We start from the raw sequence: 23,070 nt of genomic DNA on the forward strand, positions 1-23,070 counted from the left end.
ACATGAAGGTGAAAACACATTTTCTCCAGTGGACATGAAGGTGAAAACACATTTTCTCCAGTGGACATGAAGGTGAAAACACATTTTCTCCAGTGGACATGAAGGTGAAAACACATTTTCTCCAGTGGACATGAAGGTGAAAACAGATGTGGAACAACAAAAACAGCAGTTCAATGTGAAGCAGCAGATGTGGGCGTGTCTTGTTTTGGTTTCTCCTCATGTCAATCTTCCTGGAGGCGGGGCTTCTCCAGCTCTGTGACGTCATCAAATAGAATCAAGGTGTTGAGCTCCCCCACCAGGTAGAACAGAGAAACATCACTGTGAACTCAAGCTGGAGGGAATCAATGAAAAAACACTTTGGGGATTATATGAACCCCAAATAGCTCCTTTATGATGTTTAAAGCACAGAAAAGTCGATTTAGTATAATATGGGTCCTTTAAAATCCTCCATCATCATTCGTCTGCTCAAAGTCCTCCACCATCATCCCTCTGCCAAAAAAGAACAGTATCAGCAGCCTGAATGACGACCGGCCAGTGGCACTGACCTCCATCATCATGAAGTGTTTCGAGAAACTGGTCCAGAGTCACGTCACACCATGTCTGCCACCCACACATGACCCCCACCAATTTGCCTACAGAGCCAACTGGACCTTAGAGGACGCCATGGCCACCGCTCTGCACGTCACACTGACCCACCTGGAACAGGAGGGAGCTACACGAAGCTGCTCTTCCTGGACTTCAGCTCGGCGTTCAACACCATCATCCCAAGCAGACTGGTTGGCAAGCTGGAGGACCGAGGTCTCTCCCAAGGCATCTGTACCTCCAGCATCGGTTCTTCACAGGGCTGGGTGCTAAGCCCCCTGCTCTAAACCTCCACCCACCCAAGCAAAACCATCATTCAAGTTTGCAGATGATACAACGGTGGTGGGGCTCATCTCAGGAGATGAGACTGCTTAAAGGGTGGAGGTGGAGAGTCTGTCAGGCTGGTGCTCCACCAACAACCTCATCCTGAACACCAAGTCAAAGGAATTGATCATCGACTTCAGGAGGTGTAAACCGGACATCCAGTCAATCACTATGAATGTGGAAGGGGTGGAGATGGTGTCAGACCTTCGGTTCCTGGGCATCAACATCAGTGAGGACCTAACCTGGACTGTTAACGCCACAGCAATCCTGAAGAACGCACAACAGAGACTCTATTTCCTGAGGATCCTCAGAAAGAACAACTTAAAACCAGAGCTCTTGTGCTTCTACCGCTGTTGGGTCGAGTAAGTGCAGAGCTACAGCGTCTCGCTGTGGTTCGCCAGCTGCACCATAGCAGACAGGAAGAGACTCCAGAGAGTCATTACCACCACAGCAGACAGGAAGAGACTCCAGAGGGTCATTACCACCACAGCAGACAGGAAGAGACTCCAGAGGGTCATCACCACCATAGCAGACAGGAAGAGGCTCCAGAAGGTCATCACCACCATAGCAGACAGGAAGAGGCTCCAGAAGGTCATCACCACCATAGCAGACAGGAAGAGGCTCCAGAAGGTCATCACCACCATAGCACACAGGAAGAGGCTCCAGAAGGTCATCACCACCATAGCAGACAGGAAGAGGCTCCAGAAGGTCATCACCACCATAGCACACAGGAAGAGGCTCCAGAGGGTCATCACCACCATAGCAGACAGGAAGAGGCTCCAGAGGGTCATCACCACCATAGCACACAGGAAGAGGCTCCAGAGGGTCATCACCACCGCCCAGAGACTGATTGGTGGCCCCCTCCCATCCCTGGAAGACATCTCCACCACGCGCTTCCTCTGGAGAGCCCACAATATCCTTAGGGACTCTTCACATCCTGGTCATCAACTCCTCAAACTGCTGCCATCAGGGAGGCATTTCAGGGCAATAAAGAAAAAAACAAGCAGACTAAAAAACCCAGAGCTGCTGTCGCCCTGAACGCCTCGAACAACAACAAACCCTGAGCTGCTGTTTTGTCCTTTCTGTCTTGTAAATGCTCCCTGGGGACTGTACAGTTTTTTTGTTTCTTAAGATTTTATGTCTTGCCCTATTCTATTTATTTTTTGCAGTTTTTACAGATTTTTGAATTTATGCTATTTCCACTCATTGTTTTTGCACGTTCTGTTATTTGCACTGTTTCTTATGAGAGCTGCTATTTTTAATTTAATTTTGCTTCTGTAAGAGGAACAATGACAATAAAGAATTCTGATTCAGATTGTGACACACAACCCAGTCTTACGGCAGTTCTTCAAACGTCACAAAATTAAAGATATTCTGTGACATGCTGTGCCCCATTTTTTTCATATTACACATAATGAATTCCAAACTAATACATTTCAATAGGACGTATAATAGGACTTGCCGAGGGCACCTGTGGCTACATACGTAGTTTACCACCATCGAGTATGAAGTGAATGAATAATGCAATGTAAAGCATCTTTGACTGTCCTGAAAAGCGCTATATAAAACCCATATTATTATTATTATTATTATTATTATTATTATTATTATTATTATTATTATTATTATTATTATTATTATTATTATTAATCTTTCATATCTGAGTCATTTCCCGATAATGTTGATATGCTTTCATGTTTTTATCTTGCTTTTCTTCCAACAATCAGACATGAACTAATTTTACTGTATGGCCAGTCCACACTAATGTCTATAAAGATCCCAATAAACATATGTGCGCCCACACTGACGAGCATTAACATTTTGTGCGGTACCTGCTCTCAGCAGAAACCATGTGTTTAGCTGTATAGAAGCTATATATCTCTTCAAATATAAAAGGCAAAACAATATCCAGGCATTTTCTGAATGAAGTGAACAACATAAGTGATCTTGGTGGTTCTATAGCAGAGCCGGGACCCAAGGTGAAATACAGTGACACCCCCAAAGTGATAGTGGAAAAAATCTGCCACTTGTTGCTGTATTTGTAAGGATATAAAAACCAGGAGAAATAGTTGAGATTAGACTATTTATGAAATTAAATTAAGAGGTAATGTGACATATTTAAAATCTCAACCTCTCTCGTGCTGTTTGGGTGTCAGGTCTCTGTGTGTCTCACCTCGTGCTTCCTATTAACCAATGGCCTTCTCCCTCTGTGTCCACCCATCGTTGAGTTCCTCCTGTGTGCTTCCCTAACTTGTGTATTTAAACCCTCTCCCTCAGTGGTTTTGGTCGGTTCGTCTTCTCAACTTGTCACCCTTTAGTCAGGTTCACTGTGTAATGTGGCCGGCATTTCATGGAGAGTATCAAAACTATACATTTTTGGAAAGCTTACTTTATTGGCAATCAGAAAAACAATGTTTCCATTTGCCCTGATACCTGTATGGCCGCCATCATGGATTCTACAAAATGGCTGCCATGATAAAGGTTTCCATCAACATCTCAGCTTCTAATTAACCTAGAGATGTAATCTCCATTGCTATACCACCATATTTATGGCCAAGGAATCCAATGGTATCAAAATAAATAAGCTAGATTCAAGCAGTAAGCTATTTGGAGAAGCTGCGGGCCTCCCCACAACATCTCCGACCACACCCAGTGAACAAACCACACACACACACACACATTTCCACTCCTTATCAATGGGCTATCGAATCATATTCTTCTGTTGTTGTTGCTTCTTTGTTCATTTATGTTCCTGCTTGAAAATCCCGTTAGTGTCTCGATAGAGCTTCTCAGGCTGGTTTAATTCAACAACAGTTGGAAAGTACTTGGATTCGTGTGATTACTGTAAATAGTATATGCAGCATTAACAAAGGTATTGCATGTTGTCCCCCACCCACCTCCCTACCCCCTCAATCTGCTCTCTTCTCTCTCTCTCTTTGAGCGTCCCCCCCCCCCCCCCCCCCCCCCCCCCCGGTTGTGTACAGCAGCCATGCCAACCGCTAATAAAGGCAGCAACAGGATGAGACGCCAAGTCTCTTCCTGTTGCAACAGAAAAAACTGTTCTGACATCGGAAATCTCTCAATCACATATTGTTTGCCCAAGCTGCCGAACAGGACAAGGGAAGAAAAAAAAAAGTATGGCTTCTCTGTCTGTCTCCATGGTGATGAAAGACGCCCAGCGTCTGGACTGGCAGAAACTGCTGTAAACTGTTGCCCCTGAAGGCTGCTGTACTTCTGACTCTCTCTCTTGTTTCAGCAGTTTATTAACTTTTGAAAACATTTCAACTCAGAATATAATCACGTCTTGCTTAGAGCTGTTACCCCGCAGAGGGGGCGGGTACTTGTAGGGAGCCCTTATTGGCTAATCCATGTTAACCTTTGACTAAGCTCCACCCACAAATGCAAAGCGCGTTCAACAACCAACCGCCCGGAAGCACTCGCTCGGAGAGTCTCCGTAAAGAAGCATGAGAACTGGCGACACTTCTGATGTTTACTGGATTCAGTCATTTAAGACACAAAAATGGTGAGTCGATGTGTCTGGGGCACGAGAATGACGATACGAAGTGTCTCCGCTGCCCACAGCATGTCCCCATCAGCAACAGTTGCTCAGTGGGTCAGAGCATAGTCAAAGGTCTATTCAAACTACAGATCTGGAATCTTGGAAACAAAATTAATATACTTCCAAAACCATTATGTTTTTCAGAATATCCTCTTACTACCTCCTGCTGACTACTTCTTAAATTCATATGGTGGAACCAGCGATCTAGAGTAAGACGGTCCTTGCTACATTTGCCTTATTGCCTTATTTGCCTTAATCATTAAAAATATGATTAAGATATGGTATAATGTAAAAAGATATATCAAAGAGCCAGTTCGTTTATCCCAGCTGACCCCAATTTGGGGAAACCAAGATTTGCAGTATTTAAACCATGAGAACATTCAAGATCTGTATCTGCCAGGCTCAGCATGTATGATGTCATTTGACATGCTTGGGCACAAATACGACATTCAGAGGAAATATTTTTTTCAAATACTTCCAATTTAGAAGTTTTGTTGTAGCCTAAACCAAACAATCTATCAAAACCTTGCCATTCTAAATCAGAAGACATGATCAGTAAAAACAGTTTTCAAAAGGGTCCAATCTCAGAACGTTACGATTTCTTGTTATCAAACTCTCCAGATAATTCAGCCTTAAAATTAAAAGCTTGGAAGAAAGATTTAGACCTAAAATGGTCCAGAGAGGACTGGGAATTGGTTTGTAAAAAAGGCCATAAGCAAACTATTCATTCTCGATTGAGGTTACTGCAAAGCAAATGGCTTATGCGAGTATATGTCACTCCTGTAAGAGTAAACCAATATAATCCAAACACTCCAGACACATGTACAAAGTGTGGAGAGGAAAAGGGAACTCTGGTCTATTATATTTGGGAATGTAGGGGAAATAAGCCATTTGGGGTTTTAATATAGCAAACTGTGAAAAATATTATTTTCAAAGACTTGTCATTGGAACCATCTTTTATCATTTATCAAGATTTACAAAAGCTGAGCAGCACTTTATTGATATCTGTTTTTTGTTTTGTTTTTTTACAGGCAAAACGGTTGATTGCATTGTATTTGAAAAACATAAAAGGACCAAGTATTTAACAGTGGGTTAAACAAATGCTGGCTGCAATACCATTTAGAACCCATTACTTACCTGCTTAAAGGAAAAAAGGACCTATTTGAAGGTATTTGGAGACCTTTCACACGCTTCGCGGAAGCCACTGACTTTATGGAAGATCCAGAAGAAGCCTAAGAACCCTTTATACAGACTGATCTCTTCTACATATGGCTTTGTTGGCCTCTGTATCATTTGTATTTATTTCTCCGTATTAATGTGTGACTTGGTCACTTTGTAATCTGTGCCTGAGAGGATCCTCTTTTTTTTGTTTGTGTGTCATATAGAAATATCAAAAATGACAAATAAACACAAAATGTGACATAATCTGTCACAAAATCAAAGCTCTGAAAAAACCAACTAAAAACAACAGAAATGTTTCAGATATAGACGTTACATTTTGTGTTGTTTATTCTTTCTATTAGCATAACGTCCTCCAGTATCGTGTTTGATGTGGTAAACATCCTGCCTGGTCGTTAGTAGATCAGCTCCCTGCCGTCTGTGGCTGTTATTGCCCACGCACCATTAGTGGGGGCTGATTAGAATAATTCACTTCCTTTTTTGTGGTCTGATCCAAGTTGCCACACTTGATTAGAGTAACCATCCAGTTGGGGGATTTCCAAGAAGAGAAAGAGGCTGTGGATCACTGTGCATGTCTGGAAGGATGAGGAGGAGGAAGAGGAAGAAGAAGATGTGGGGGGGGGGGGGGGGGGGGGGGGGGGTCAGCAGGGTTTTCCAGCAGTGTGCAGTGGCTCCGGGTGGTTTGAAAAGAAGGGATGCGATGGTGGTTTTGGAGGCTCAGTCTGGCGTTATGTGCTTGTCCTGGAGCCATTTGAACCCTTATGTGGAAGTAAGAGAGGTGGAGGTAATGAAAGGCCTGTGGGAGCTGCAGTGGTGGAGGAATCCTGGACCTCAGGACACGAGCTGAGGGTGTGTGTGTGTGTGTGTGTGTGTGTGTGTGTGTGTGTGTGTGTGTGTGTGTGTGTGTGTGTGTGTGTGTGTGTGTGTGTGTGTGTGTGTGTCACAGGTCAACATGAGTGCAAAAAGAAAGCCTGCGAAGCAGAGGAGACGAAATGTGGCCCTGTGTGTGTTTTTGGAGGGATTTCTCTGGTGTGAGGGTTTTTTTCTTCGTCTGTGAGGCTTCAGTTTGACACGCATGCTGCACAGACACACAAATGTGCCTGCAAATTGTTTTTGACCTTGAAAATGAAGACAGCACAATTTATTTGGTTGAACTACGGAGAGACTGTTTTTCCCTCAACTTTTTTTTTTTTGAGGTTTCACAGATAAAATGGCACAGATTCACATATTTTTTGAGGTATAAACCCCCTCCAAAATAAAACTGAAGCGACGATCCCGACCTGCCGTACTTGCAAGCGCGTGCTGTCTAACGTGCAAAAATGTGGGCAAAATTGGGGGATCCATACAAGGCAAGTACAGCCTCCATACGGATTTGGAGCACGCAGACACACCGTAGCAATTTTCGTGCATGACAAACTTTGGTTGCGTTCATGTGCGGGTGACGCGCTGCCTTCTACAGCCAACGAGCGCACAATGCACGGACTCAATGCTGCGCACGTGATAAGTGCGTGGTCTGTGCATACTCGGCACTTCGCCAGTTCTGCTGTGCAATGAGCACGCAGAACTCACGTAGGCCGTACGGAGGAAGCACTTGCTCCACAGTAACAACGCATGTTGGTGCACACTGATTTCTCCATGGACGAAACCACCATCTCCGGCGTCAGCGTCCTCATTGCCTGTCCCATATCGATATTTGTTCCCCTCTCCCATAATACCACGTCGTGCTCATCCCCTGCCACTTGAAGCTGCTCTTGCAACATCAGAATCCGAAGTCTCTGTGGTGGAATGGGCGGCATCTGGAGGCAGCAGCAGCTGGGACATCGGGTAGAAAAACTCATCATCGCAAACTCATTCATCGCACTTGCACGCACTTACAACATGCAAGTGAGTAAGGACAGCATACATGAGCAGCATGTGTAAGTACGGCCTCCATAGGATAACATGGCAATCGCACGGAGACCGTACGTTGTAAGCACTCGCTCACCACGTGTGCAACGTACGATACACGCAACCGCTCACGGCCAGGCGTGGCGTGCAGGCCACGTATTTACAATGCATTGAGGTACTCCCTCCCTGCTCTTGCCACTCCCTCCCCACGTTTACAAAACAAGTCTCATTCACATCAAGTCATTCTAGAAATGGTCTTTTAGCAGAGACACACAGGAAGCAGACGCTAAAGACTAGCTTCCATGTTCCATTGTTCTCTAGCACATGGTGGAGAACCAGGACAGACTTCCTGCTCTCTGATGACAAACATTTGGAAGGAGGTTCTGGTGATCCGCCATCTTGTTTTGTAGTTCCATCACACGTCTCTCACACACACTCCCTCCACCTCTCGCTCTCCTCACACACGCACGCGCACACACACACACACACACACACACACACACACACACACACACACACACACACACACACACACACACACACACACACACAGACACACACACACACACACACACACACACACACACACACACACACACACACACACACACACACACACACACACACACACCAAGCTGCATAGTTAATTAGAATCTGTGTTTTATTTGTATTCTTTGTCAATAAATGTAATTTCTTTTTAAATCATACTTGCTGTTTTATTAATGAGCACAAAGATGAATGAAATGTCGACCTCTTCTGTGTCAACAACTCCAAAATTTTCAGGGATGATTTGTCAACATCCAAGGACCAATCGATTCGATTCTGGTATTGATCATGTCAAAGGTCAAGGTCACGAAAAGGTCTAAAAAGTGTTTTAACTTGGTCAGTTTGAATGATGTCAAACCAGCGGCAAATGTTCGCTTTTCAATTCCCTATCCTCTGATATGCCACATGATGCAGTGGCGTCATTACCCTGGATACCGGATGGGGGTCAAAGGTCAGGGGGTCACACGGAAATTGTAAAATTTTTGTACATCTGTGTCAAACAGTCATAACATGAAACAAGTTAAATGACAAATGATGGAAGGAGTGGTGTGGTGCATCAAATAATCTTGTAATCCATGGTGACAAATGTTTGGTTGGGGAAGGTATGCACTCTACCGAGTTTGAGTTTCATTTCTGTTGTATAGGACCAGGTGTTAATATCCCCCTATAGATGGATACCTAAGGTACCGATGAGACAGTGTGGGGTGTTCAGCAGAGTAATGGCATCCTTTGGGTTATCAAGTGGGCGCCCTCCCTCGCACTCCCATCTCCCGGAGTCGCCTAGATGTGGAAGTGGCTATGAATCCTCTGCAGCCTACCTCCACCAGGCGTACCTGCGCTTTCCAGCCTTGCTGCTGAGCGTCTGCTGCGAGTTCAGCATACCTTAGTTTCTTCCGCTCACAGGCCTCCTCCACTACACCCTCCCAGGGCACCGTGAGCTCAATGAGGCAGACGACCTTGAGAGAGGCTGACCACAGAACAAGATCTGGTCGCAAGTTGTTCATTGTGATCTCGCTTGGGAAGCGGAGTTTCTTGTCCAGGTCTGCCAGCATCTTCCAGTCCCGTGCTCTGCCCAATTGCCCGGTGTCTGCTCTCATGGTGGTAAGGCTGGCTTGACCCTCGACTCCCCGAACGAATGGTGTCAGCTGCCGCCGGGATGATGTGGGAGGAAGAGCATTCACGCTTGTCCGTGGACTTTCCAGCACAGCTGCAAGACACCTTAACATCTGGTTGTGCCGCCAGGTGTGCCGCCCTTGGGTGAGGCTGGTCTTGCACCCCACCAAGATGTGCTTTAGTGTCGCTGGACTTGGACCTAGAGGGCAGCTGGGGTCTTAGCCATACTTTATTACTGTAATTAGATACTTTAATTGTCCTCCCCTTCATTTGAAATGATGATCTTCTCTATCACACCTGGATGAATTTCTATAGTTTCCCAGTGCAGCTGTCAGCGTTCTGAAAACAAACTCAACTGTCTGTGGAGGTTGTGACGGTTTGGTTTGTGGATGAAGTCGAGGCGTTGGCGAGCTCTGCGATAAAGCAATAACCACTGAACCGCAGTGGCTCGTCCATCAGGTGCAGAGCTGCTCCAAGGTGTCTGATGATCTCTAATTGTGTTCATAGTCAGACTTAAAATGACAGCTGCCACAGTGTGGCAGTAATGAGCCACCCCTGGCTTTGATCTCCCAGCATAACCGGACAAGCAGCCAACAGTTGGTCTTGTGTTGCATCATGTGCGTCACAAAGGTGAAAGCTGGAAGGTCCAAGAAATGGGAGAAATGACATCCATCGTAAAAAAAAAAAAACTTCCCATCCAACGTATGGGAACACTTCACACTGAATCGACAAAAAGAGATGAGTGACCTGTAAACTGAGACTGCAGTTTATATTGCTGGTAAATTATTGCTCCTTAAGCATTAATGAAGCTCATTGTTTTAGTTTTGAGCTGTTTTTACAGAAATTATTCAAATAAAATGCACAATTCACTTGTGCTTTTCTTTTTATATGTTAATAACTTACCTGGGCAAACAAGAGGCTCAACAAAAATGTTTACTGAAGAAAAAAAAATGAATCAATTGAATAAACGTAAAAATAATCTACAGATTAATCAACCATCCCTAACCCTAAAATAATTGTTAGTGTTAGTTGCAGCCTTTGTGTGGTTGTCTGTCTCTCCAGGCTGTATCCTGATCTCACCTGCAGCACCTTGGTTCAGCTGTTGTTGTTGTTTTAAAGTGCTTTACAAATAAAGTTGAGCCGAGTTGAGTTGAACAGGATTAAACGGTCTATACCAGGGGTCGGCAACCTTTAATGCTCAAAGAGCCATTTTGGTCCCGTTACCCACTGAACACAACACCTAAGGAGCCGCACACATTTTATTTTGACAGTCCCACAAGAAGACCATGCCAGGAGGATACTATACACCAGTCTTTTATTTTGACAGTCCCCCAGTAGACCATGCCAGGAGGACACGACACACAAAACCTTCTTCACTGCTGGTTGACAACTTACAACTAATAAACTAAACTACATGAACTAAGCAACAAAAACACAACACAACACAATCATTAGCAACACAACAAACCTAACATAACCCCAGTAATTACATTTAAAACACGACAAACAGAAACTCCCATAATGCATTGCAGCTCTCAGCTCCTTTATCGCTACACATTATTAAAATGGAAGATAAATGTGGGAGATGTGGATTGTTAGAACCATGAGTGTGATGGTGTGTCTTTAATGTCCTGTAGTTGTTGTGTGATTCACTAGAATGTTCCGTCACTCTCAACAAGTCTGGAATGAACCTCCTGGAACTGTGGGCTTTTACTGTGAAAGGTACAGGAAGCTCCCAGCTTCAGATACCAGTTGAGCCGCTGTCATGACCTGCAGCCGCGATTCTACCTTCTTCATCCTTTATTGTTGTAATGACGTTACATCGCTGCTCGTTCACGACCCTACATTTTACCACTCTTTGTAGGGACTGCGCTCTGGGTGGCCTTGCCTCCTTACATCCCTCTCTGGGTGGCCTTGCCTCCTTACATCCCTCTCTGGGTGGCCTTGCCTCCTTTCGTCCCTCTCTGGGTGGCCTTGCCTCCTTACATCCCTCTCTGGGTGGCCTTGCCTCCTTTCGTCCCTCTCTGGGTGGCCTTGCCTCCTTACGTCCCTCTCTGGGTGGCCTTGCCTCCTTACGTCCCTCTCTGGGTGGCCTTGCCTCCTTACGTCCCTCTCTGGGTGGCCTTGCCTCCTTACGTCCCTCTCTGGGTGGCCTTGCCTCCTTTCGTCCCTCTCTGGGTGGCCTTGCCTCCTTACGTCCCTCTCTGGGTGGCCTTGCCTCCTTACGTCCCTCTCTGGGTGGCCTTGCCTCCTTACGTCCCTCTCTGGGTGGCCTTGCCTCCTTACGTCCCTCCAAGATGAACTTCAGTGGGACCGAGGCTCCAGGAGCCTCAGTGGAGGGACCAAAGAGGGTTGCCAACCACTGGTATAGACGATGGATGGATGTACAGTATGTATGTATGTATGTATGTGTGTATGTGTGTGTGTGTGTGTGTGTGTGTGTGTGTGTGTGTGTGTGTGTGTGTGTGTGTGTGTGTGTGTGTGTGTGTGTGTGTGTGTGTGTGTGTGTGTGTGTGTGTGTGTGTGTGTGTGTGTATGGATGTGTGGATGTGTGGATGGATGGATGGATGTGTGGATGTGTGGATGGATGGATGGATGGATGGATGGATGGATGTAAATATTAAACAGTGTGGACTGGGTCTCCACTCAGACTCATGAGTCAGTGCTGACCCACACACACCAACACTGTGCTTCAGGCGGTCAATTAAAATTACATGATCAACTGTGACAGAGCAAACGTCTTCATCTGCTGTGGAAAGGAGGTCGTTTATTCTGTTTAAAAGGCTTCTGTGCACTACTTAGCACAATGCAATACCAGTTGGATCGAGAAAAAATGATGTTGAAATAAATGAAGAGAAATGTGAACCCGGAAGTGATTACCATGAACACATGGTTTTGTGGAGAAACGTGTCTTTTCAGCAGATACAGAGTTGAATGTGACCATGTGGGTGTTTCTCACTGCTCATTGTGCCCACATGGAGCAAGTCAACTACTCTTTGACTTTGTCTCAGACCAGGAATATTTCAGTCTCAACTTTCCTGTGCACAGAACACAGAACACACACACACACACACACACACACACACACAGTGTGAACTCACAGGTCAAAGCGTAGATTTTGTCTCTCCTCGAAGAAGTAATCCAGGATGAACTTACGGACGAAGTCCGGATTCAGTGTGTTGTCGATGACTTCTGTCCTGCCGAACTAGAGCAGAGAGGAGACGGTGGAGTGTGAACGGGCTGCTAGAGACATATATATATATATATATATATATATATATATATAATCATATGTTGCACAATTCTGGTTTCACATATTTCCATTCAATATATTACAATAGCTTATGATAACCTTGAGAAAAAATATACATTCCATTTTCCTAATTGAATTATTATGCATTTGAAAAAGGACCGCCCCCCCCCACACACACACACACACACACACACACACGCAGGTACGCACCTCTCTCCATTCCCTGTTGGCGATTCCTTGAGTGTACAGGACGCAAACTGAGGAGGAGAAGAAGCGTGGTTAGAGGGCTGGAGTGATTGGAGAGGTTTTACAAGAGAACAGAAAGTCAGCTGAGAGCATGTCGCCCCCCCCCCCCCCCGAACCCCCACCAGAGGAAAATTCCCTAATTAAATGTCACAAGAATGCTGCCTCGCAGCATGATGATATTTCAGTGTGTGTGTGTGTGTGTGTGTGTGTGTGTGTGTGTGTGTGTGTGTGTGTGTGTGTGTGTGTGTGTGTGTGTGTGTGTGTGTGTGTGTGTGTGTGTGTGTGAGAAAGTCCTCTTGATTAACATACAAACATCTTCATCCAGAGTCCTGCAGTGTTTTAGATGACAGAGAACAGAGTGAGGCAATCAGCTGGCACTAAAGTGACATTTCATCTACATTCCAGCAGCCTTTACTGTACACACACACACACACACACACACACACACACACACACACACACACACGCGCATGCATGCACACATACACTGCTGAAAATGTTTACATAATGTCAATAAAATACCAACATAAAAAGTCATTGTGTGCCATTCATTGTACTTGCTTTTTTCCAATTCCGTCTGCTGGTTTACACAGACACACATGTTCATTGGTTACATGTGAGTTAAAATTCAAAGACCTGTCCTGTATCACTGTGCCTGACCTGAGTGTGACTTTCCTTTGGAAAACACCTTCAGACACACACTGGCTCTGTTCCACTTGAGCACAGCTGCTTACTAACTCTGTCCTCATCTGTGTTTTCACAAATTACACACAAAAACAGTATTGCGTCAGAGCCAAGCCTGTCAGCTTATGTTCAGAAATAAGTAAATACCAAGATGGTCTGCTGGGGCCGGGACACCACCCGCTGGGTGTCCACTGCTCAGAACAAACATGAGGCCCAGGGGCTAGAACTGCCCCCCCCCCCCCAGGTGGTCCAATCCAGCAGCTGGGATAACAAGGGTCCATATCAGATAACGTTCTTGTCATTTTTCAGTAAAGTGAGCTTCTGCTTGTGGGGACTGGAGACCAGACTGCTAATTAATAAATGCTGTAACATTAGCATCACAGCTACCCACTGAGCAGAAGATCATTTTAACGTCCATACATGTCCAAGACAAGTTGAAATCATGTCCGTCCATCCAGGCTGTAATCTGAGTGTTTATTTACCAGCCAGGACTGGTTGACAAATGACATAAAAACTAGAAAATTCCAGAGGAAATTGTATTGTGCCGGCCACCTGCCGCCGACTGATGCCCCCTACTATCTCCTGTGGTGGGCGTGGATGGTGGGGGGGGGGGTTTAGATAAAGCAAAGCAAGTCACTTTCAGCTTGGGTTGGTCCTCTAACCCTCACCCGAGGCCGGGGTCAAAAGTGCGCGGGACAAAGCTCATTAGCTAGGGATCCGTGACCCTATCTGTGACCCTGTGACCCCCCCCCCCCCCCCCCCATTAGGCCCCCCAATTATCAGCTTAATTGAACAAACTTTCTGGGGTACGTCCGAAATGTCCCTCCTTTCTCCTTCCCTATTGACTTCCACTGAACCCGTGGATGGCGTCACGGGGTTCAGTGGAAGGTGTTAGGAGGCTTCCTAAAGGAGTTAGTGAAAGGCGGTCACGTTGGTGAGACAGTCGGACCGCACTGTCACTTTTATGATGTCATAATAATGCGACGGCGGCGCAAGTTAGTGACGTCTGATGTGGCGGGGGAAAGAACTACAAGTTTCCAAAAATGGACTATACAAAAAAGCGCAATTGGGTTTTAGATGATTTCAAGTTGTTCAATGCAGATTATTGCTTTCGTAACTTACAAGATCTGCTCCCTTTTTCCGACATCGTCAGTTTCTCTGAACGCTCAGATGAGCAGGTCCCTTTAAATGTTGTTGCCGCAAGGAATTGTGGGGCAGCATGAGCTGGTCTCTTTTGCGAAAGTATGCATCAGTGCTATCCTAGGCTAAAGGAGGCTCTAAAGCAGGGGTGCTCACACTCTTTCAGCATGCGAACTAATAAAATGAAAAAGATTTACCGACTTCAACTAAGCAGAACTTGTATTTATTTATAAAAACATTGAGAATTCTTTATACATGGAATGTATGTTGATGTGCCTTGCATAACCACATGAGCCCATATTGCACAACACAACACAACACAATTAACTATGTACATTTTTTGTCATTAGCTGAGTCTGATGACTTGCACTGAATGGAATCAGCCAGGGTTGCATAGTCCGGACAGTCGATGCTGACATTCAGCCTCAAACACACTTCTAAATGATCATCAGTCATGGTGGATCTACTTTGACTTTAAGATCTTCATGTGGGAAAAGGCTGACTCACACAAATAAGTGGAGCCGAATAATGTGGTCAAGGAGGCACATTTCCTCATGTTGGGTTACTTTTCCTCTGTGAGCAAATTCCAAAAGTGGACTTCAGCTCAATGTTGCACCATCCGTGGTGATGGACACCAGTTTGTACACTGGAAGCTGGATTTTCACGATAAAGTTTTTGAATGAATGAAATATGTCCTCTCCTCACGTCTGTTCTTTCATGGGCAGCACTGTTAATAGCTCCTCTTTCGCAGGCAAATCAGCAAACACCATACGAAGGAAAATGCACATCTGGGCTGTGTCACTCACATCTGTAGACTCGTCCAACAACTGCAGTGAGAAACAGTGGCAATCTGCCATGTCCTCCTAAGGTTGCTGGGTTAAATCCTCCGCCATGGCTTCGCTGCGCCGTGTAACTGTACTTCTTGACAGCTGGAGCGTTTTGATCCAAGATCATATTTCTGCCTTGTTTTTAAAGTCTCTGAACAAACAGTCAGCTGCTTCAACGAAGGCCTGTTTCACCATCTCTCCATCCTGGAAGGACGTCTTGTTTTTATCCATGACGGCTTCCGCTTTTGAAGTTGGCTGTGGGGAAAAAGGACTGCTGTTCGCTTTTCGGCAGAAAGTCGGTGTCGTATTTTCGATGAGCTGTCCGATAATGCCGCTCCGCATTTCCCTTCTTTGGTATTGCGACTGTACACTGGCAGATGAGGCACTTCGAAAATGTCGGTGTGAAAAAACAGTCCTCCTCCCATTCTGTATGAAAGTGATACGTTTTTATCTTCTGACTTGGCCCAGCTCCACCACTCACTTTTATACTCTTTCTCGTTTAAGAGAATATACCGAGCGCTAAAAATTGGAGGGAACTTGCGATGTTTTCGTGTCAGATGTCGTCTGACTGGCTGCTCTGTATGTCAATCAAGTGACGGGATGGATGATAGGCTGACGTCTATTTTTTTTAATGCCATGCGATCTACCCACACTCCCTTTGTGATCGACTGGTAGATCGCCATCGACGTCATGAGCTCCAAAGGAAACAACGAGCCTCCTCTTCTTTGCTTATTGAGAATTCAGACAGTCCTTATCATGGCTGCTACACAAAACACTTCCGGGTTCAGTGAAAGCCGACAGATAAGGAGTTCAGAGGGACATTTCGGACGTACCCAAGCTCTTATCGCACATGCTAATCTGACAAGCTAACGAGCCTCGCATTAGCATTAAAAAGCATTAAAAAACATTAAATAGCATTAAAAAGCATGCCTTCTCGCCATATGAACATGTGTTTTTGTGTATTCATGTTGTGTCCATGCAATGTGTTTGTGAGTGAGAATAGATCACTGTTAAAGAATGACATCACAGCTTCTCCCCTCCTCCTCCTCCTCCTCCTCCTCCTCCTCCTCCGAGAACATGACAGAGCAGAGCTGAGTACTGTGTGTGTGTGTGTGTGTGTGTGTGTGTGTGTGTGTGTGTGTGTGTGTGTGTGTGTGTGTGTGTGTGTGTGTGTGTGTGTGTGTGTGTGTGTGTGTGTTGCTTTAGTTGCCAAGCTGTGATTTTTGAAGCTTGAGAAACTCCACACTTTTATAACTATGCATATCAGTAAATGTTTATCAGCACTTTTTGTCAATTGGCTCAATCTGAGTCAAAGTTCAAAATCATGAATTAATGACCATCCTTGTATTATCGTGTGTCGGAGTCCAGAAAAAATCCAATGAGTGCATAAAGATGGTTCTTGTCTGTGTTGTAAGATAAACTTTAAGATGGGTCTAAAGGAAATACAAAAGATTCTTCTGGAAGAAAGATCGTTTGTTTGCTGCTGCTCTGCTGCTCTCATTCCGCCCTGTTGGAGGAGAGTATGAACTAATATGGACTATAAAACTAGAATACGGACTGAAAGTCATGCCACCAGCAGAAGAACCATTTACCACAGCAGAGCATGTGCAATCAAAGTGGTCAATAAACTGTGGCTGTCTCTGCAGGGGGAATCGTGAGTATCAAAGAAAAGTTTAAAAAAAGTGATAGTTGCAGTGGCTCTGAGCATCGTTGTCATGAGTTTTTCACGTATTCGCTTTTTGTTGTTGTGTCAATTGGGCCTCAGTAGAAGGATGCCTGATTGTCAGATCAAACATTACTTTTTTACAGCCAAATACTAAAAATGTGACAATTTAACAACCAGCTGTTTGTATAGTACTGGGGTTCCTTCTGCTGGTTTTTACAGTATTTATAAAAAGAGAACCATATTTCCGGAGAGAGACTTTGAGACGATAAAAGGTGAATTAATTTAAACGCAGCACCACAAATCATTTTCGCCACATTCACTACAATCACACATTTGGAGAAATATACAGATAAATATATAATTGGGTAATCAGACACGTGAGGCAGTATGATATCTGCAAGAAATATATTGGAACTAATCTTGTGACATCTAATTAAGATGGCAACACCATCCAAGGAGGCGACATGCATTATCATTAGCTGCAGCATTAATTGATTGTAAATTTATGCCTGAGTAAATATATGAGGCGCCACCAGCTGATGAAACCACATGAGCGACTTCATCATGGAGTCATTAAACGGTGATGGCATCGGAGGAAAGTCTTTCTGGGTTTGACAATTTGCGATATGTTGGGTTCGTGTTTATTTCTTTTTATAGCCAGGGTATCATGGCTAACATTTTGGAGAGTCACAGCGAAGCTGAAAGCTCCATGCTGGTTTTAAGCGTGAACACAGAGAACACATGTCCCCAATTATCTGGGTCTGCTGTGGCTGCACAAGTGGTCAGACTTGCTGTGCTCTGGCAGGCTGTCGCTCTGCCTGCTGGATGCGCAGTGCTCTGGATGCCGTGTGGCGGGCCGGGGGCTCGGCTCATCCAAGATACACTCATCCTCCAATCCTGCCACGAAGCCTCGGATGACATGGGATCTTGCCGTGTTTTGTTGTGGAGGAGGGAAAACAAAGGCGATACGTCAATCGCACGTCTTCATATAGTGATGCCTTGTCATTAAACTCCTCCTCTTCATCACTCTGGTCGCGAGTGCAGAGGACTGAAAACTGCAGCTGACGCAATCTTCCTCAAATGGGGAATACAAATGGTGCAAACTCTGAAACCACTGCTGAATGCTCTTCTACAATCTGCTGAACAAAGTGACCAAAGTGTTCAACCATTCACACACCAAGAGACCCACATCAGAGACACAACACACACACACACACACACACACACACACACTGTTGGGATCTCTCAACACCACAGAAAGTTTGTTCATTTCTGGTGAAAGACAATCTTCATTTGCCCTGAGCATCACACCCAGCAGGGGTCCAGCAGACACTGCAGACCCATGCATGCAAATCCTCCCCCCTTTCTGCTCAAAGGAGACTGAATGCCCCCCCCCCCCCATGCACTCATCCAGTCACCGATTGGCTGAGGCTCCCAGGATTTCACACCTTCAAATCCCCCAACCTTCACCAAAAGCCTTTGCAGAGATTCTCTCAAAAAGCTTTTGCTTCTGTTCTTCACTGGAGGAGGTTGGTGGAGGAACTCACCCAGCGTTAGCATACAGTGTTAGCACACAGCTAACACCAGAGGCCTGCAACCAGAGGCCTTCACTCCTCAACTCCTCTGCTGACCCGACCACGAGGGTCAGACCTTCCCCTGATCCAGAGACCAGCACCCAGAGTCTGATCTCCAGGAAAACCAACCAGTTCCTCCAGGACGGACCAGGGAAAGACGCCTCACAGAACTTCTTTGTGTTTTCCTCAACCAGCAGGAAAACCATCACAGACCTGAGCGACCAGCTCCTCAGTCTGGACAAAAGGAACAACCAGGAGCTGCAAAGAAGGACTCCTGAAACATCAACTTCATCTTCTTCTCCTCAGCCTGCAGAACCAGCAACCACAGTTAGCAGGAGGTGCTAACTACAAGAGAAGACACCAGCTTCCCTCCAGCAGGACAACTGAACTCCTTCAAGGAAGTGGGAACAACAACTGGGCTTTACCTGAGAATAGTTAAACCTGTTTTGTAGTTCCAGCACATGTCTCTCTCTCTCTCTCTCTCTCTCTCTCTCTCTCTCTCTCTCTCTCTCTCTCTCTCTCTCTCTCTCTCTCTCTCTCTCTCTCTCTCTCTCTCTCTCTCTCTCTCTCTCTCTCTCTCTCTCTCTCTCTCTCTCTCTCTCTCTCTCCACACACATACATGCACACACCTACACACATCATGGTAAATAAATATAGTTTTTGGAATCATACTTGCTGTTTTATTAATGAGCACAAAGGAGAATGAAACGTCGACTCTTCTGTGTCAAGAACTCCAAAATCCTTCAATCTTTACTGTTAATTCTGGTAATTGTAATTAATTTAACTATTAATTCAAATTCCTGATGAAGTGTTTAGTATATCTTATGAGACTGATAGAACTGAATTGGCTATCATTTCCTGTTGAACAGGTGGAGCTCCGAGGTTCTGATACACATCAGATTACATTTCAACATTATTAATAACTATCTTTGATCATTATTAATCATTATCGACAGTCAAACACAACACAGATGGTCCCTACTGATCCCTATGAGGTCAGAAATCCCTACAACGCACATTAACACGGAAACACGCACAAGCACAAAAGAGAAATGCTGGATTGCTGTTCAGCTATATTAGCTAATATGAATATGGTATGTGAGCTTGCTCGAGGCCGTAGATGTGTGTGTGTGTGTGTGTGTGTGTGTGTGTGTGTGTGTGTGTGTGTGTGTGTGTGTGTGTGTGTGTGTGTGTGTGTGTGTGTGTGTGTCTGCCGAGGCGGTTTAATGCTGTGTGACTGGGGCCACTGCTGTCAGCAGAGCAGAGACATGGACGCAGCACAAGTGCCTCCTTGAATGAACGTTGGACTGAAAGAAGATGCTCGTCCGCCTTTCCCGCCGTCTGACATTTAAAGTTCCAATCCGCGATTCTAAGAGCTCATCAATTATATAAGCACACACATGCAGTGTGGGTTTTCTATTGGATGGAGCCAGGTGGTGCTGGGAAAAAGTGGCACTCAAAGTGGATGGTAAAAAAAAGAAAGAAAAAGTCTTGAGAAGTATTTTCCTTCCATGTTTAGTTATTTTTAGAGTGCTTTTAAGAGACAGATGTCACATTTAGTTAGAGGAAAACAAAGCAGGAATGACAGATCAAAACAAAGAGAAGCACATAAAAGTCTTTAAAGAACTTTTTTTTCCCAGGCGATGTACAAGGTAAATTTCCTGGCGAAGCCACTCCACTGACCCCGGGATCACTCGTGTCAGAATACCGATGACAGCATCTCTGATGTTTTCACCTTCGTTTTCAGGCAGACCGTTCAGCCGCAGGTTCCACCACCTTTTGTATCGTCCTTGTTCAGCAACGGCTTCCTTGAGCGTCCGATTTTCCTTTTGGAGTTCAGACATTTTAGCCTCCGGTGTATCAAGTCCTTTTTGTTGCCACCGATAGCGGCTGTGTTCACTTCAATTTTCTTTTCCAAGCCTTTCAAAGAGTTTGGTTTGTTCGTCCATTTTTGTTGTTAAGATTTGCACAGCGTGTAAAATAGCTTCACTCACATTATCAATGGCCTGACTTCGGTCTTCTCTCCTTTGTTTTTTGGGGGTGGGGGATTTCTAGAATGAGTGTGAAGTCTTCCAACTCAGACATTTTCACGTTTCCATGAGAGCAGTCGCGTCGAAGGTATGATCTGTTATTATGGCTCAGTAAGTGGTGCTAAGAGGTACCAAATAGAACAGACAATCACTTGATCCAAATCCAAAAATGTGGGTAAATTGTTCGTCAATGATAAAGACAAGCGCTTAAAAGCAGTCTGTCTTTACAGAGCCTGCATAAGTCCCCGTATTCACTCCGCCATCTTGGTTCCTCCTCCGTGGGGTTGAAATTCTGGAGAAGTACAATCACGTTGTGGATCACGTGCTACTGCCTCCCACAGACAGTGGTGCTGTGGTGGTGATTCCAAACAAAATGGCGGTGATAACTGGAAGGGGCCATTTTGTCGGCCATCTTGGATTCCCCACCAGCAGCCTCTTGAATAAACAGTGAAGATTGAAGGATTTTGGAGTTCTTGACACAGAAGAGGTCGACATTTCAGTCACCTTTGTGCTCATTAATAAAACAGCAAGTATGATTCCAAAAATGATATTTATTTACAATGAAAACAAAAAAAAACAGATTCCAACTACCTATATACAGCTTTTTGTGTGTAGAGAGAGAAAGCGAGAGACATGGAGGGAGTGTGTGTGTGAGACGTGTGATGAACTACAAAACAAGATGGCGGACCACAAGAAACTACATTCAAATGGAGGTTATCAGAGAGCAGGACGTCTGTCCTGGGTCTCCACCATGTGCTGGAGAACAATGGAACATGGAAGCTAGTCTTTAGCGTCTGCTTCCTGTGTGGCTCTGCTAAAGGACCATTTCTAGAATGACTTGATGTGAATGAGACTTGTTTTGTAAACGTGGGGAGGGAGTGGCAAGAGCAGGGAGGGAGTACCTCAATGCATTGATGTGAATGAGACTTGTTTTGTAAAACGTCAGTAGGTGTTCAGTTACTGTGTGATGTGGTCTTTGATAGGGATGGTCCGATCTGATCCACTGGATCGGTATCAAGTCCGATCCAGGCCAAAATGACTGGATCAGGTATTGGATTTTTTTATTAGAACCCGTCCGATCCGATCCATAAGCCCAAACTATCTCATATATCCTCAACTTCACTTTGATCATGGTCATGTCTGCCATGTGGAATGATTTTACGCTAACGGAGGAGAAATGTTAAACAGGTGAGTGCAACGTTTGCAAAAGAAGTGTCTGAAGGGGAGGCGGCAAAACCGGACGGTTCAGTGCTGAGCTGCAGCAGAGAGGAGAGGAGGAGTTCATTTAGAGCATCTTTAGATATAAAGAAATAATAAGCCAGCTCAATGGCAAGAACAAGTCCAGGGCAATAAACAGCTACGCCCTGCCAGTGATCAGGTACCCTGCGGGTATAATAAGGTGGCCAAAGGAAGAGATACAGACCACGGATGTTAAGACACGAAAGCTCCTCACCATGCATGGTGGGTTCCATCCCAAATCCAGCACCTTGAGACTGTATGCTAGCCGTAAGGAAGGAGGCCGAGGACTAGTGAGCGTGAGAGCCACTATCCAGGATGAAACATCCAAGCTCCATACGTACATCAAGGACAGGGCTCCAACGGATGACATACTCAACGAAAGTCTCAGACAATGGCGAGATGAAGAGGTGCTGGAAGAGGGACCATCATGGGAGGACAAGCCCCTACATGGGATGTACCACCGGAACTTAACTGAAGTGGCTGATCTCAAGAAGTCCTACCAATGGCGAGAGAGGGCTGGCCTACAGGACAGCACAGAGGCCCTCATCCTGGCTGCACAGGAGCAGGCTCTGAGCACCAGAGCCATAGAAGCCCAGATCTACCACACCAGACAAGACCCAAGGTGTAGACTGTGCAAAGAGGCACCTGAGACAATCCAGCACATAACTGCAGGGTGCAAGATGCTGGCTAGGAAAGCATACATGGAACGCCATAACCAAGTGGCTGGCACAGTGTACCAAAACATCTGTGCAGAGTATGGTCTGGAAACCCCAAGGTCACAGTGGGAGACCCCCCCAAAGGTGGTGGAGAATGACCGATGAAGATCCTGTGGGACTTCCAGATACAGACAGACAGGATGGTAATGGAGAACCAACCAGACATCGTGGTGGTTGATAAAGGGCAGAGGAAAGCCGTGGTGGTGGATGCAGCAATACCAAGTGATGGTAACATCAGAAAGAAGGAACATGAGAAACTTGAGAAACACCAAGGGCTCAGAGAGGAGCTGGAGAGGCTTGGAAGGTGAAGGTGACAGTAGTGCCCTCGGGGCAGTAACCCCCAAACTGGAGGAGTGGCTACAGCAGATCCCTGGAACAACCTCGGACATCTCAGTCCAGAAAAGTGCAGTACTTTGAACAGCAAAGATACTGCGCAGGACCCTCAAGCTCCCAGGCCTCTGGTAGAGGACCAGGACCCTCAAGCTCCCAGGCCTCTGGTAGAGGA

The 23,070-nt window shown here is 45.4% G+C and overlaps 1 protein-coding gene across 1 annotated transcript in view; it reads right to left on the minus strand.

The window, feature by feature from the left end:
• LOC308136162 (copine-8-like) overlaps positions 1–23,070 on the minus strand; it is a gene marked incomplete at its 3' end in the record, with an annotated part of 197,687 nt that overhangs the window by 108,510 nt on the left and 66,107 nt on the right. The window contains exons 3-4 of the mRNA XM_080504398.1: positions 12,654–12,700; positions 12,292–12,395 (exon numbers count right to left, since the gene is read on the minus strand). Coding sequence (XP_080360524.1) covers positions 12,292–12,395; positions 12,654–12,700 — 151 coding nt within the window. The remainder of the gene's footprint in view (positions 1–12,291; positions 12,396–12,653; positions 12,701–23,070) is intronic.

The sequence above is a fragment of the Blennius ocellaris genome (genome assembly GCF_963422515.1).
Source record: "Blennius ocellaris genome assembly, chromosome: 11".
NCBI lineage: Eukaryota > Metazoa > Chordata > Actinopteri > Blenniiformes > Blenniidae > Blennius > Blennius ocellaris.